Raw genomic sequence first — 15,066 nt, 5'->3', positions numbered from 1 at the left:
CTACGGGAGTCCAATTGGGTGGGTGAAACCATCCAATTTGCCTTTAAACGACCAATTTACCGGTTTACAACTTGCACTGATTTACCGGTTTACAACTTGCACTGATTTACTGGTTTACAACGACCAATTTTATTAACCTGTATTGAACCCAACTTGAACCGAAATTGACCCAAACCTGTTTTAACCTGAATTTAACACGACTTGTTACTAACTTGATCTAAATTCAACCCTACCCGTTCCTAACCCGACCCGAATTTAACCCAACCTGTTAAAAATCTGACCCGAAATCAATCCGACTTGTTATTGACCTGACCCAAATTAAGCCCAACTTGTTATTGACTCGACCCGAATTTTACCAGACCTATTACGTACCCGACCCAAAAATTCAACCCGATCTGTTACTAACTCGACTCGAAATTAACATAACTTGTTATTGACCCGACCTAAATTCAACCCTAATTATTCCTGAACTGATTTCAAATCATCTTAAATGCAATTAGACCACCATATTATTATTGATCAAAACATTTTGTCTAGGGAGACCTAATCGGTCTAGGCCAGCAAAAGAAAGGAGCGTCATCCTCAAATTTAAGAGTTAAATATAGTATTTATTTGTTGTATGGTCAAAGGAGATAATTATCTTCCTAAATTATAGACTATAGTTTCCTAGTATATTGCCATATTTTAGCAACTAAGTTTGGCAACAGATTTTTAAAATGTTGCTAAATAGCAACGAATCTAAATTTTTTCATTGCCTAATTAAAAGCGGCATTTTATGATTTAGTTTTTAATAAACAATGGCTACATATTTTTGATTTGTTGCTTTTTAAAACAAATTGTCTCACTAGTTGTTACTAGACGACATCATATTTTTCTCTTGTTGCCAAATAGTAACAAATTATGACAACAAATATTTTATTTATATTGATTTAGAAACAAACAAATACAATGAATTTTTGAATTGTTAGTCTTCTAAATTATTGTTGCTAATTGATAACGCATTATTTTGTTTGTTGCCATTGGAAATGAGTTGTGTTGTTAATTTATATGTAAGCCACTTTTTGCTGTAATGTATAAAATTATTTGTTGCTAAAATGACATCAAATAGAGACGGATTTCAATTTCGTCTCTAATTTAGAGACGCATTTTTTATTTTGTCCCTAATTTGGGACAAAATTTTCAATTTTGTCTCTAATATTTTGTTCACTTATTATAAATTATATTCATAGAAGTAAACAAATAGTACTTGGTATAGTTGGTAAGAGATTCACCATCTGACTTTGAGGTCGCAAGTTCGACTCCTACCAAATGCGATTCTTGAGACTGGGGATTCAAAGAGCCTTACATGCAAAGTCGAGCCGAGTTGACCTAACCTGAGTGAGATTTCAGATTGGTAAAGGCCGAGATCGGGTTGTACCCTAATTGCTAATAGGGATTGGGTTTTTGTCTCATAGGGTTGATAGCAACCAATATTAATGATTTGTAGCTATTTTTATGAACCAACTTTAATAATTTGTTGCTATTTTTGGGAACCAACATTAATAATTTGTTGCTATTTTAGGAACTAACATTAATAATTTGTTGATAATTTTAGCAACAACCAATGGTAATCTGTTGCCAAAGTTGGCAACGAATGCACCAAAAACAGCAACAATCATGAAAACTATATTTAAATTGATGCAATATTGCAACAAAATTGCTTTGCAACTGGTTTCCAAAATCCCATGGCAACAAGCCTTTTAGAAACAACAAATTTTTGTTTCCAACCCGTTGCTAAATAGAGTTGACAACAGACTTTTGGTGAATAGCAACAAATTTTAGTTGATGCTATATTGATTTTTTTTTTGTAGGTGCATGTATATTATAGTCAAAGGAAATAATTAGCTTGATAAAAATGTTAATTATATATTTATAGTTAGTTGAACCCGAATATGACCTGACTTGGAAATAACCCGACCTGATTGTAACCTGTAAATTATTGACTTGAACCGAATCCAACTTGAACCCGAGAATGACCCGACTTGAAAATGACCCAACCTGATTATAACCCGCAAATTATTTACTTGAATCGAACCCGAATCAAACCCGAGAATGACCCGACCTGATTCTAACCCGCAAAATATTGACTTGAACCGAACCCGACTCGAACCTGAGAATTACCCTAACCCGTTTTAACCCGTGAAAACCCGAATTAAACCTGACATATTGTTCACCCGACCCGAATGTAACCCGACCCAAACCCGATAAGAAGTATGAACCGACGTGACCCGAGTCAAGCATGCATGACCCAACCCAAACCCGACCCGCATAGGTTATGGAATTAATCCGAATTGACCCGACTCGAGTTGACCCGACTCACTCTTACCCGATCGAAACCCAACCCGTTTACCCGAATTGACAGCTCTAGATATAACTTGTAAAACCAATGGCCAGGAATTGAAGGAATCACAAACCTCCCTATCTTCATCTGAAACGGAAATTAATTGTTTCAAATTCAATAATTGTAAATAAAATAGCAATTATATAGATGATTAATGAATCGATCAACAATACAGATCTTACCTTTGCCTAAACTCGGAGAATTCCAATTCACGAAGTTTTATTTGGTGAGAATAGATTAATTACACCCAAAATTCCAGTTTTTATAATTCTAGGGTTTTTAATAGATAATTTTTTTAAAAAATATTAAATATTCTTAATACAATCGTTTTTTTTTATCTGTTACACTACTTATTGTTATAATTATACTAGTTCAAAGTATAACACTTATTGTTATAAACGGAACTGCGGGAACAAAAACAGTAAGAACAAAGTTACCGAAAAATAGACTGAGTCGCGGACTATGTCGCTTTCTTTAGAACATTCACGGCACTGCCCTGAAAAGGTGCAAGCAGTTCGTACTAAACCGGATGTTCCCCAGGATAAAACAGCCTTTCTGTATTGAAATTATACCGGTGGAACTGCACAAAACCACCGGGCAACTAAACACCCAAAAAGAAAAGAAACTGCTCGAGGGTTTTGTTTTTGTGAGGAAAAATAGAGAGGAGAAGAAGATTGCTTTCTGTATTTTTTTTTTGTGTCTCAAAAACAGGAAATCAACACGCCTTTTATAGGAAAAATTGCAACGTAACTGCTGCTGTTTAATTAGGCACTAATCACGCAATTAAAACGGTCATAAGTTGAACGTTCAAAACGGTTACAGAAGATTAATGCGTGGCAAAACGTTTAGCAAAAAATCAGTGAAAACGTTTGCATGATTAACGCTCCATTAATCAGTTTTGAAAAAACGGTCAAATGTAATCAGTCAAAAACGTTTAGCAAAAATCAAGGAACTAATCACGCAATTAGCCTTGTCCAAAAAATAAGTTTATTTAATAAACCCGACCCGACCCGGCGCGCGTGTGTGTGATAGATGGTTTACCATATAGGTCCTCCCTCTCCACAAAATGTGGGTAGCCCAAGGGCCACACCCCTTTAGCCCACTCTCTATATTATAAAGAGAGTAAAACTCTCATTTCCCACCAATGTGGGACTTTGAGTTTTTCACAAAATTCACACACTACACACTTGTTGTTCCAACAATCCCCCACTTGAATTTTTTTGAAAACATTTTCGAGCAGAATCCATACATATATAGGTTGCGCATAAACAGAAGTGTTTTTCAACTTGAACTTCGACGTAGTGAGTACGATTCAGATTCAACAAGGGTGACTCGAAGTTTTGAACCCTATCTCTGACAACGTACCACACACAACCTACTCTTGGTGTTGTTCTAGACCCGTGCTATTTCGGCCATGCACGTCTATCCCAGTGTAGTGAATGCTCTAGAAATGCTGCCACACATTTCATAGGAAGCGGCCTAACTTCCACATTCACATAGGTGAATCTATCAAGAGTACTCCTGTAGCTTGGTACTCCACTCCAAATTGGAGTATAGATTTCATTAAGAGTTCCTATTAACTCATCCTTGATCGCTTCAGGAAATTATGTCTTTTGAACATATTCAACTCATAACACACCATAACTTGTTATTACCCTTTGAACCTATTTCTTGGGATCTCCAGTTCATAGGTTGGGTTACCATTATGTGTGGTTCATTTCAATGGCAATAGTCCCATTTTCTTAGAGGAAAAATGGACTTTCTCCCTAGCTAATCCTTTCGTCAAAGGATCAGCCAAGTTATTCTCAGTGCGTACGTGATCCACTCTAACAGCTCCGATAGAGAGATATTCTCTCACAGTGCTGTGCTTACGACGTATTTGTCGTCTCTTACCGTTGTAATAACGGTTCTGAACTTTTGCAATAGCCGCGGTACTATCGCAATGGATCAAGACAGCCGGTAATGGCTTTTCCCATAGGGGAATTTCACCTAGCAGGCCTCTTAACCAACCTGCTTCTTCACTAGCCGTAGCTAGTGTTATCATTTCTGACTCCATGGTGGACTGAGCCAAAATAGTCTGTTTCTTAGACTTCCAAGATACAGCTCCACCGGCTATAGAAAAAATATATCCACTAGTAGCCTTAGAGTCATCTGATAAGGTGTTCCAGTCAGCATCACTATAGCCTTCTAGTACAGCTGGAAACCTTTCATAATGCAACCCTAGGTTCATGGTCCTCTTAAGGTATCTCATGACCCTTTCAATAGCATGCCAATGCTCATTACCAGGACAACTAGTAAACCTGCCTAACAATCCCACGACATAGGCAATGTCGGGTCTAGTACAATCAGTGGCATACCGAAGGCTGCCAATGATGCTCGCATAATCAGATTGCCTTACGGCATCACCAGTGTTCTTAAATAATTTAACACTGGGATCATAAGGTGTACTAGCAGGTTTACAGTCAAAGTAACTATATTTCTTTAGGATCTTCTCAATGTAATGAGATTGATCCAAAGAAACTCCATTTTCTGTCCTAGTAATCTTAATTCCAAGGATTACATTAGCCTCTCCTAGGTCTTTCATATCAAACTCAGCATTCAACAATAGCTTTACATCATTCACAGCATGAATGTTCGAGCCAAAAATTAACAAGTCATCCACATATAGACAAATTATAGTGCATATGTCATTCTCAAATTTTACATATATGCATTTGTCACTACCATTTATCTTAAAACCATGTGAGATGACTAAGTTATCAAATTTTTCATGCCATTGTTTAGGTGCTTGTTTGAGACCATAAAGAGATTTATCTAGCTTACATACCAGATGCTCTTTTCCTTGAACAACGAATCCTTCCGGTTGATCCATGTAGATTTCTTCTTCCAATTCACCGTTCAAGAATGCAGTCTTCACATCCATTTGATGTACTACAAGATTAAAAACAGAAGCAAGAGATATTAATACTCTAATAGATGTTACTCTAGTTACAGGTGAATAGGTATCAAAGAAATCAACATTCTCCCTTTGTCTGTAGCCTTTAGCTACCAAACGGGCTTTGAACTTATCAATGGTCCCATCAACTTTCAGCTTTCTTTTTAGGACCCATTTGCAACCAATTGACTTGCAGCCTGGTGGCAACTCAGTTAGATGCCAAGTTCGATTAGACTCAAGTGAGTCCATTTCGTCGTTCACGGCTTCTTGCCATAAATCTGCATCCACTGAGGTTAGAGCTTCTTGGAGGGTAGAAGGATCCTCCTCTACATTCAGAACTACAAAGTCTGGGCCGAAGTCTTTTGCTACTCTAGCCCGCTTGCTCTTTCTTAGTTCGGGTTCAGCATCCAAGTCTTGTGAGTTAGACCTGTCTTTAGGAATAATAGAGGAGGACGAGCCCCCACTATTTCTAGATTTAAAAGGAAACCTGTCCTCATAAAAATCAACATCATTAGATTCAATAATTACACGAGCATTTAAATCAAAGAATCTATATGCCTTACTGTTAATAGCATATCCAATGAATACGCATTCATAAGCTCTACTAGCTAATTTAACTCTTTTAGGATCAGGAATCCTAACATATGCTAGACAACCCCAAGTTCTGAAATAAGAAATGTTAGGTCGTTTATTACGAAGTATTTCATAGGGAGAAACCTTACTCTTAGTCTTTGGAATACGGTTTAAGACATAACAAACAGTTAGTAGAATTTCACCCCACCAATGATCAGCAGCACCAGAATATAAGGAAATAGCAACTACTAATTCTGTAAAGGTCCTATTTTTCCTTTCAGCCTTTCCATTCATTTCTGGGGAATAAGGAGCTGTCCTTTCATGTATGATACCATGTGAATTATAAAATTCTACAAAAGCATCAGTATCATACTCAGTTCCACGATCACTTCGTAATCTTTTTATTTTCTTGTTAAACTGATTCTCAAATTCTGTTATAAACAACTTAAACATTTCAAAAGCATCACTCTTATTTTTCATCAAATAAATACAAGTATAATCAGAACAATCATCAATAAAGGTGATAAAGTATCGTTGTCCATTTCTGGTCAACGTTCCATTTAGTTCACAAATATCCGAATGAATTAAGTCTAATGGTTCTGAATTTCTAATCACTGATTTATGAGGTGTTTTTGTAATCTTAGCCTGACTACAAGAATCACATTTGTCAAAGTCATTGAGAGAGATATTTGGAATAAGGCCTAAATTGCTCATATTTTTTATGAGTCTTTTGTTCACATGACAAAGTCTAGTATGCCAAACATTAATAGTAGAACACAACATATAAGCAGAATTAGAAATTTTATTAACTTCAACATTCAGTTTGAACATGCCATCAGTAGCATATCCTTTTCCTACAAATATTCCATTCTTAGTTAAAGTAAACAAATCAGAACCTATGGTTTGTATAAAACCAGCCTTATTAAGCAAAAAACCAGAAATTAAATTCTTCCTCATTTCCGGAGTGTGTAACACATCTTTCAGAATGAGAGTCCTGCCAGAAGTAAACTTCAACTCAACATTTCCAACACCAGCAATGTTAGTGGAATGGGAATCACCCAACAATACTTTCTTATCATCGGTCTTTTCAGTGTATGTTTTAAACATTCGACGATCATAACAGACATGGCGTGTGGCACCAGTGTCTATCCACCACCCATCTGATCCACCAGTAAGGTTGATCTCAGTAATCATAGCCACAAAAGGCTCTTCAATCATGCTAGCCTGCGCTGGCACAGGGTTAGGCATGTTCCTGCACTTTCGTGCCATATGGCCTGGTTTTCCACACCGATAGCACAGAAATTGACCAGTACCATTCTTAGGGGGTTGTGACTGTTGTCTTCCATTGTTCTTTTGAACATTCGGTTTATTGAAGTTATTCTTCCGGTTCTGAGGTTTGAAATTCTTACCAGCAGGTTTAAGTACTGCAGCAGATCGCCTAGGAGCATTATTAGCAGAGATTTGTAAAATCTCTTCCTTTAGATCCTGTTTTCTGGATTCTTCTTCTATACGTAGCCGAGTGATCAAACTCTCTAAGGAGAATTCCTTAGTCTTATGCCTGAGATTATTTTTGAAATCTTTCCAGGAAGGAGGCAACTTGTCAATAATAACAGCAATTTGAAATTGTTCATCAAGGGCCATACCTTCGGAAATTATCTCATGGGCAATTTTCTGAAGGTCGTGAGACTGCACTTCCACGGACTTATCATCAGTCATCTGGAATTTTAGGTACCTACTGACAGCATACTTTTTGGCACCTGCTTCTTCAGTATCATACTTTTTTTGTAGGGCATCCCACAAATCCTTAGCAGTATTTTCCATATTATAATAGTCATAGAGGTTATCAGACAGACCATTAAGTATATAGTTTTTGCACATGAAGTCAGTTTCATTCCAGGTTTCGATTTCACTATTCAAGTAAGCTAATTCATCTTCAGGAGCATTATCAGGAATAAATGGCCGAGGGGCTGTTAAGGCAGAATTAACTTTTTTGACAGTTAAGAAAAATTGCATTTTCTGTTTCCATCTTTTAAAGTGAGCTCCTTCAAAACGGAAGGGCTTGTTAAGGTCAGCAGACATAGTAATATCTTCGGTAGACATATGGTTCATACAGGCAGAAAAAGAATGTTCTAAAATTGTTATAAACGGAACTGCGGGAACAAAAACAGTAAGAACAAAGTTACCGAAAAATAGACTGAGTCGCGGACTATGTCGCTTTCTTTAGAACATTCACGGCACTGCCCTGAAAAGGTGCAAGCAGTTCGTACTAAACCGGTTGTTCCCCAGGATAAAACAGCCTTTCTGTATTGAAATTATACCGGTGGAACTGCACAAAACCACCGGGCAACTAAACACCCAAAAAGAAAAGAAACTGCTCGAGGGTTTTGTTTTTGTGAGGAAAAATAGAGAGGAGAAGAAGATTGCTTTCTGTATTTTTTTTTGTGTCTCAAAAACAGGAAATCAACACGCCTTTTATAGGAAAAATTGCAACGTAACTGCTGCTGTTTAATTAGGCACTAATCACGCAATTAAAACGGTCATAAGTTGAACGTTCAAAACGGTTACAGAAGATTAATGCGTGGCAAAACGTTTAGCAAAAAATCAGTGAAAACGTTTGCATGATTAACGCTCCATTAATCAGTTTTGAAAAAACGGTCAAATGTAATCAGTCAAAAACGTTTAGCAAAAATCAAGGAACTAATCACGCAATTAGCCTTGTCCAAAAAATAAGTTTATTTAATAAACCCGACCCGACCCGGCGCGCGTGTGTGTGATAGATGGTTTACCATATAGGTCCTCCCTCTCCACAAAATGTGGGTAGCCCAAGGGCCACACCCCTTTAGCCCACTCTCTATATTATAAAGAGAGTAAAACTCTCATTTCCCACCAATGTGGGACTTTGAGTTTTTCACAAAATTCACACACTACACACTTGTTGTTCCAACACTTATTAGGAAAAAAAAAAGAGTTTTACGTAACATTTGGGTCGGAGTGATATTATTTCCTATAATGATATAATAAATCTAGACACCTGTCGATTAAAGTTTGGCAACTAAAGTGGAAGTGTTAAAAAAAAAGTGGAAAGTCTTATAAGGAGAAAATGTGAAATGTTTATAGGCTAATTGTGTTTATGTTTATTTAATTCACATATGATCTAACCGGAAGGATAATGTTTATTGTTTGCTTTTATTCGTGTGCGAAGAGTTTATAGTTTGTTGAAGAAAACCTTTTATTTGATTCTATTATTTATATTTCATTTTTAAATATTATATGACATTCTATTAATCAATTAATTTAGTAGCTAGAGAGGAAAGTAAATGAAAATTTATTAGAAACCATTTTAGTGTTGTTGGAACTTTGCATTTGACCATTGACAAGTTTATACATAACAGCTCCAATCCTCTCAACTAAACGTACACCTTCAAAACAAGGGACCTTCTAAAGGACTACCTTTTATTTTGTTATCCATCCTAATTATTTAAAAAAACAACCTAAAAATCCTTCACATTACATGATATATAATGTGACCATTATGCCATGCATACTACATTGTTGTTTTTTCCAACTTAAGCAGCCAAATCCCTCCTTTGGCGCCCTTGGTTCTCGGGGCGGAAGAGGGTGGTTTCGGACCGGCTAAACTTGAGGCGGTACGCCTGTTCACGGGAGATCTGGTAGATGTTTGAGATCACTTCTAAGGGCATGGCACGGATGGCGGATGTTCGGCCTGCTAGGGTTTGGAACAAAGCGTTCTCACATGTCTTGAAGGCGATCCACTCGAACCCTTCCTCACCGGCTTGCTTCACCACTGCGAAGTTCTGTGGGACTACCACTAGTTGTCCTTGTCTTAGCTCGTCGTCGAACACCGAGTTTCCTTGTGCGTTCACGATTTGGATACGTCCTCTTCCTCGTACACCGTAGATTATGCTGTGGGCGTTTAGGTTGTAGTGTGGTGCCATGATCGCGTTCTGCATCAAAAATTAAATTTAGTAAGAAACCCTGCATTAATCAGAATATTATTTTAGGATGTCTAGAAATAATTTATTTAATGCTTATATGTAGCCCTGATTAAATACCCTGTAAAGGACACCCTTCTCAGCACTCAAGCGGAGGTTGCTGAGGATGGGGAGGTTGAAGCTGTTAAGGGTAGTAAGTCTACCAGCTTCCGGGGAGTAAACATCGGCCTTAGAGGGTTCGTCGATGTTCTCACTAAGACGAGCCGAGCATATGGTCTCTTCCAAGCCGTTAGACCTTGGGCTACGATGGCGGCGTTGTTCCCTCTCATCATCATATGACCTGCTGCTTGGGGGCTTGATCACATGAAGACCCTCTTGCACTAAGACTATGTTGCCTCTCTCGTCTTGCTCGGCTTGGAGCTTCTCGGCTATGTCCTCACTAACTCCGAAGGATTGAGCTATGGTCTTGGTGCCTAGCCCACTGAATACGTTGCCGCCGCTGCCGCGTTCACCCCTCTGGGATTCTCCACCTCTGTGCTGGTGGCGACTGTGCTCTTGTTGGGGTTTACCAGCTAGGTAGAATCTCTGCATATATAATACAATGATTAAATTAAATACAATAGAAGTACGTGGTATTATTAATATACACATTACTTTAAAAAAACGTTACATTTGGGCACGTAAATATATATTGTGCTACATTTTACTTTGACTTAATGACAAAAAAATAATGTGTAAAGAGTTAGATTAGAAATAATGTATCAATTAAAAAAGACGAGGAAATGAGGATAATAATAACCTTGGGATAATCCTTGTCAAGTTGGTTAGCATGGTTAGAGGTGTCAATGAGGATAACAGCAACAAGAGGCTCATTTCCGGTGTTGTAAGCCCAGTGAGCAACTCCAGCCGGCATTGCGAAAATGTGGCCTTGACGGAGGTGCCTGATCTTCTGGTGTTGGTCTTGGAAGCGACCGCCCCTCATTCCTCGCTCCATACCCTCTCTCCATGATTCTTGTGACATTGATTCAAATGTCTCGGGGCATCCCGGGATCATTAGCCCACTTATTCCATTCCCTACAAATATTCATCACTTTTCAATAATTATACAATTCACATACCAATAATTTATTTTTGATAGGTAATATAAAGGCTTTATCAAGCCGAAAACTGTCACGTGTAGTGAATATCAATAATTTATTTTTAATAGGTAATATAAAGATTTTATCAGGCCAAAAATTGTCACGTGTAGTGAATATGTAATTATCTTATAAATTATAAATTACTCAATATTATAATAATAAATAATAATTAGTGTAGAACTTGTATTAAAATTTGTTACCTTGCTCAATGTAAATGAGCTCAGGGCCACTAGTGAAAGAAGGCAAAAGAAGACCATTAGGCTCAATGGTACGTCTAATAACAGACACACCGGAGCATTGGAACTGCTGGTCTTGGGTGTCCCACACCTCAGTCAATCCACCCTCAGCCTGAATCCGGTTCGTCGGTTCGAGGGCGGTAAGCCGGTCAATTTGGCACTCATTGCCTTGCATCTCTCGCATCCTTCCTTGGCCCATGCACCCATTCAACAACACTAGTGCTATTGAACAACTAAGAAGAAACAATGTAGTAGTAGACTTAGCCATTTTTTACTTTTTTTTTTTTTGCTTGTTTTTTTTGGAGGGAGGATATTGAATTTGTGGCGAATGGAGAATGTATGTGTTGAAGAGGTGAATTTATAGGAAAAATGAGAAAGATGAAAGAGTGACACATAATTTTTATAATTTGGCCATTTTTCAAAATGCATGGCAATGAGGGCTTACCTTTGTTACACCTAAATTCTGATAATTTTAGCAAGTGGCTGATATATGCATGCCCACAATACTATTATTGTATTTGTATATGGACATGTAACGGGAGAATTGAGACGTAAATTTTAAAAGGTTTGGTTTTTTGTTGCTTTCCTTGTATTGTTTGCTAGTAGTAGTACTCAAATATTGTTCATGATCAACACCTGTTTTTCATTTTTTTTTTTTTTCAATTTGTTTAGATTTATGCAATATACATTCATTTTATTTTTATTGAATTTAATTGATTTTTACTTGGAGAAAACCTATTACTTCGTATTGTTGATCATAATTTGTTTTTGGTCATGACTTATTAGTGTTTAACATTGATTTAATTCAGGTATTTATAATTTTTACGGACTTAAAACTTATTTTCATTGATTAAAAGAATTAGAACCGATTAAATCAAGCGAAAAATTTACCTTTACATATTTTCATTGATTATGGGTTGAATGACCGAACATGCCCTTATGTATTATAGTCTTATAGATGACACTAGAAAAAATTGACACCTTCTTTTGCTTCAAAATAATAAATATAATCGACCCCTACTTCATATGTAATATCCAAGACACAAAGTTATGTTGCATTTGAAGTTGATGTCTATAGCTGAATGAACCAAATATAGATCGAAATTCTAAGTTCTTATATCTACTAAATCTTTAATTACATATTAATAAATCATCAAAATTTTATGTATTAAATAATACATACTCCGTATTATACTGGCCTAGCCACGTACGTGTGGCTTGATCGATCCATTAAATGTTAGTTTTATTTGTACAAGTACACAGGCAAAGTGGCTTTGCTTTTTAGTCTGATGAAAACCTTTTTCTTGACGTAAGTAGCATTTTTAATAGAAATCATAATCTTCCCTGGTTCATTAATGTAAAATGAATTTCTTACACAACTTTCAACTTTCTCCTCGGTGTGTAACAAGATCTTGTAAGAACCTTCATCGACGGGGATGAATTTGTCCTTGTAACTCACATCCCATCCTACAACTATAACGTCCCATACTACCGTTACCTTTACCTATAAAAAAGATAAAGGACAACACCATCATGTAATTAATCAACTGTTAATAAAAAATAACACGGATAATAGAGCACAATAATATATTCTATACCTAATACTCCGTATAATAAAAACACAAACCCTAAGTAAGATTGCGATTACTACTAATCTCTCTCATTAGTAGTAAATATGAAATCGAGGGAGTACTATAAATCGACAATTTGTACCTCAGAGATCGGAAGTTTGAACACCGTTACTGCACCACCACGGATACAAAACGCTAGGACAGGGTCATCAGATTTGAATTCATCATCATTTTCTCGTCTAAACCCACCATATTGGAGTGGAATGTTTTGAGGGGGTATATACCTGTTCATACATTAATACGCATAATTACACATTAATTTCTACTTCGTATGTTTCTAAATATTAAAGTTGTGCCTATTATAAATTTATATTAGCAAAGAGAGTACTTTAATTAAATGATTTTATTTTTTTATGGATGAATGTTTAGACTTAACGGACAATATCTTTGAAAAGGTAATAAGGAATCCACGCCTTCAAAAAGCCCTTATTACGAAGAAATGAGATTAATTAACTTTTATCATTATACCAAGCTTAATTAGCTTGGTATTATACGGAATATTTTGTAAATAATGAGGATTGATGTATTATAGCCTTACTTCAACAATGTTTCAGTGACTTTGTGAGGCCTTGCAAATATGAACTTTTCTCTGGTTCCAGGAGTACAATATTGTGTAACTACACCATGGTACAAATAGTACCAGAAGGGAGCATTTAATATAATCTGCAAGGGCAAACAGAATAATAAGATTATAAAGACTATTCTAAAATGAATACAAGAATATATAAGTATAACTAACATAAATCATGTATTAAAAATAAGGATTTCCTTATTTACATATTGCATTTTTTAATAGTAATTGTTAACGTGAATTTGGACCATACTCATGAATTTAAGAGAATTTCGAGTGCACCAACAAAGTCGAAACATATTTAATTTCACAAGGTCTCCACAACTTAATTTACATATTGCACTTTTTAATTAGTAGTTCTTTTATATCGTTTCAATTTTATCATGATAATATATACGTATACAAGTCTACTTACGTGCTTATAAATGAGCTCGGGATAATAACGTTGAAAGAGAGAGACGACATCTTTGCTCATAGGGCCAAGCTCCTTCATACGAGTCCCAGGACCTGGAACATTTTTCATGTCACTAATCAAAAGAAAAGAGTCCACCCCACCAGGCTCAAAACTCAACTTTTTAATGGTTTGCTCCATAAATTGAACTCTCCATCTAAGAAAGTCCCTCCTATTTTGTTCTGTCCCAAATGTTTTGGCATACAATTCCTTATCCTTAAAAGCCCCATAAGAATTAAAACACAAAGGATGCCCTTCATTATCAACACTATCTATAAACACCATTTTGTTAAGCTCTTTTTTATCCCCTAAATTTTCATTAGTGATATCATCGATTCTTTGTTCTGCCCTCCAAATTAAGGTTTGTTTAAGGTTTTCAAATGCCTCATTAACCCTATAATTTTGAGCTTTAAGAAATTTTAACAAAACTATATCTGTCCCTTCATGACCCTTGCTTGGCAATAAGGGCACACCCCAAAGGGTAATGTCCCTTAAGTTTTGTGATATCCCATTTCTTTCTTCTTCAAGGAAGCAATTCCCAATTAGGGCATCCTCTAATTTCGACTTCAATTCGATTAATGCTTTATTCGTTTTCACTCTTCTCCACCTCCGCCTGAATAGTTTCCTCCTACTTGGTACCTTTCCCTTTGTTAAGGAATCATAATTGAAGTTATTAGTATGGCTTATCTCTTTTCCTTCAATAATGAAGTCCTCGTGATCGGATTCTTCTTCACTAAGGCTTGACCCCTCATCACTTGCCTCAGCAAAGGACTCGTCATCATCAAACATTCCTCCCACCTTGGAGGGTTGCGTAGCTTCCCCAACAGCACCGGTGACCGGAAATTCCATTGGCCCGGTTGTTATGCCTCTGAGGTCATGAGATGTTATGGTGATCATTGATATTAATGATTTCTTTAAGCTGTTTTGATGATCACTTAAGTCTAGGTCATTAATCAGAAGCTATAATCCATTATTAATTTAACCAATTTAACGAATCATTTTAAGGGTTTTTGGGGTTCGTTAAGGTGGTTGGTAAGGAATATAAGATTCGAAAATTGCGACTATTTAAGGTAAAGAAAAATCTTATTTTTCCCAAAGGTGAATGAAAAACATGGATGTCCTAATTCCTAAAGCAAGTACTATAACCTAGACGTCTATACTTAAACATGCTTTTTATTTTTCCAAAATTTACTCCCA

General features: G+C 36.5%; 2 protein-coding genes across 2 annotated transcripts; both read right to left on the bottom strand.

Annotated features, from left to right (window-relative positions):
* Positions 1 to 9,196: 9,196 nt before the first annotated feature.
* Positions 9,197 to 11,886, bottom strand: LOC110733117 (legumin A-like). The gene is made up of 4 exons (XM_021913136.1): positions 11,181 to 11,886; positions 10,641 to 10,915; positions 9,962 to 10,426; positions 9,197 to 9,853 (listed from the first exon to the last, which is right to left on the bottom strand). The coding sequence occupies exons 1-4, from the start codon at positions 11,482 to 11,484 to the stop codon at positions 9,455 to 9,457; spliced, it is 1,443 nt and encodes a 480-aa protein (XP_021768828.1). The 5' UTR covers positions 11,485 to 11,886; the 3' UTR covers positions 9,197 to 9,454.
* A 417-nt stretch (positions 11,887 to 12,303) lies between these two features.
* Positions 12,304 to 14,718, bottom strand: LOC110732931 (patellin-4-like). Its single transcript, XM_021912915.1, has 4 exons — positions 13,834 to 14,718; positions 13,386 to 13,510; positions 12,930 to 13,071; positions 12,304 to 12,720 (listed from the first exon to the last, which is right to left on the bottom strand). Exons 1-4 carry the CDS (start codon positions 14,716 to 14,718, stop codon positions 12,460 to 12,462), a joined length of 1,413 nt encoding a protein of 470 aa, XP_021768607.1. The 3' UTR covers positions 12,304 to 12,459.
* Between the last annotated feature and the right edge of the window lie 348 nt (positions 14,719 to 15,066).

The sequence above is a fragment of the Chenopodium quinoa genome, unplaced genomic scaffold, assembly GCF_001683475.1.
Source record: "Chenopodium quinoa cultivar QQ74 unplaced genomic scaffold, ASM168347v1, whole genome shotgun sequence".
NCBI lineage: Eukaryota > Viridiplantae > Streptophyta > Magnoliopsida > Caryophyllales > Amaranthaceae > Chenopodium > Chenopodium quinoa.
The sequence above is the reverse complement of the archived record's forward strand: the minus strand, read 5'-3'. Positions and strand labels throughout refer to the sequence as shown.

Excerpts from the sequence above, each read along its gene's own strand:
- LOC110732931 (XM_021912915.1), bottom strand. The coding sequence starts at position 14,718 with ATGGAATTTCCGGTCACCGGTGCTGTTGGGGAAGCTACGCAACCCTCC. Across the intron at positions 13,511-13,833 it reads CCGAGCTCATTTATAAGCAC|ATTATATTAAATGCTCCCTT; the intron begins GTAAGTAGACTT and ends TTGCCCTTGCAG. Across the intron at positions 13,072-13,385 it reads GTCACTGAAACATTGTTGAA|GTATATACCCCCTCAAAACA; the intron begins GTAAGGCTATAA and ends ATGTATGAACAG.
- LOC110733117 (XM_021913136.1), bottom strand. The coding sequence starts at position 11,484 with ATGGCTAAGTCTACTACTACATTGTTTCTTCTTAGTTGTTCAATAGCA. Across the intron at positions 10,916-11,180 it reads GCTCATTTACATTGAGCAAG|GGAATGGAATAAGTGGGCTA; the intron begins GTAACAAATTTT and ends GAATATTTGTAG. Across the intron at positions 9,854-9,961 it reads AGAAGGGTGTCCTTTACAGG|AACGCGATCATGGCACCACA; the intron begins GTATTTAATCAG and ends TTTTTGATGCAG.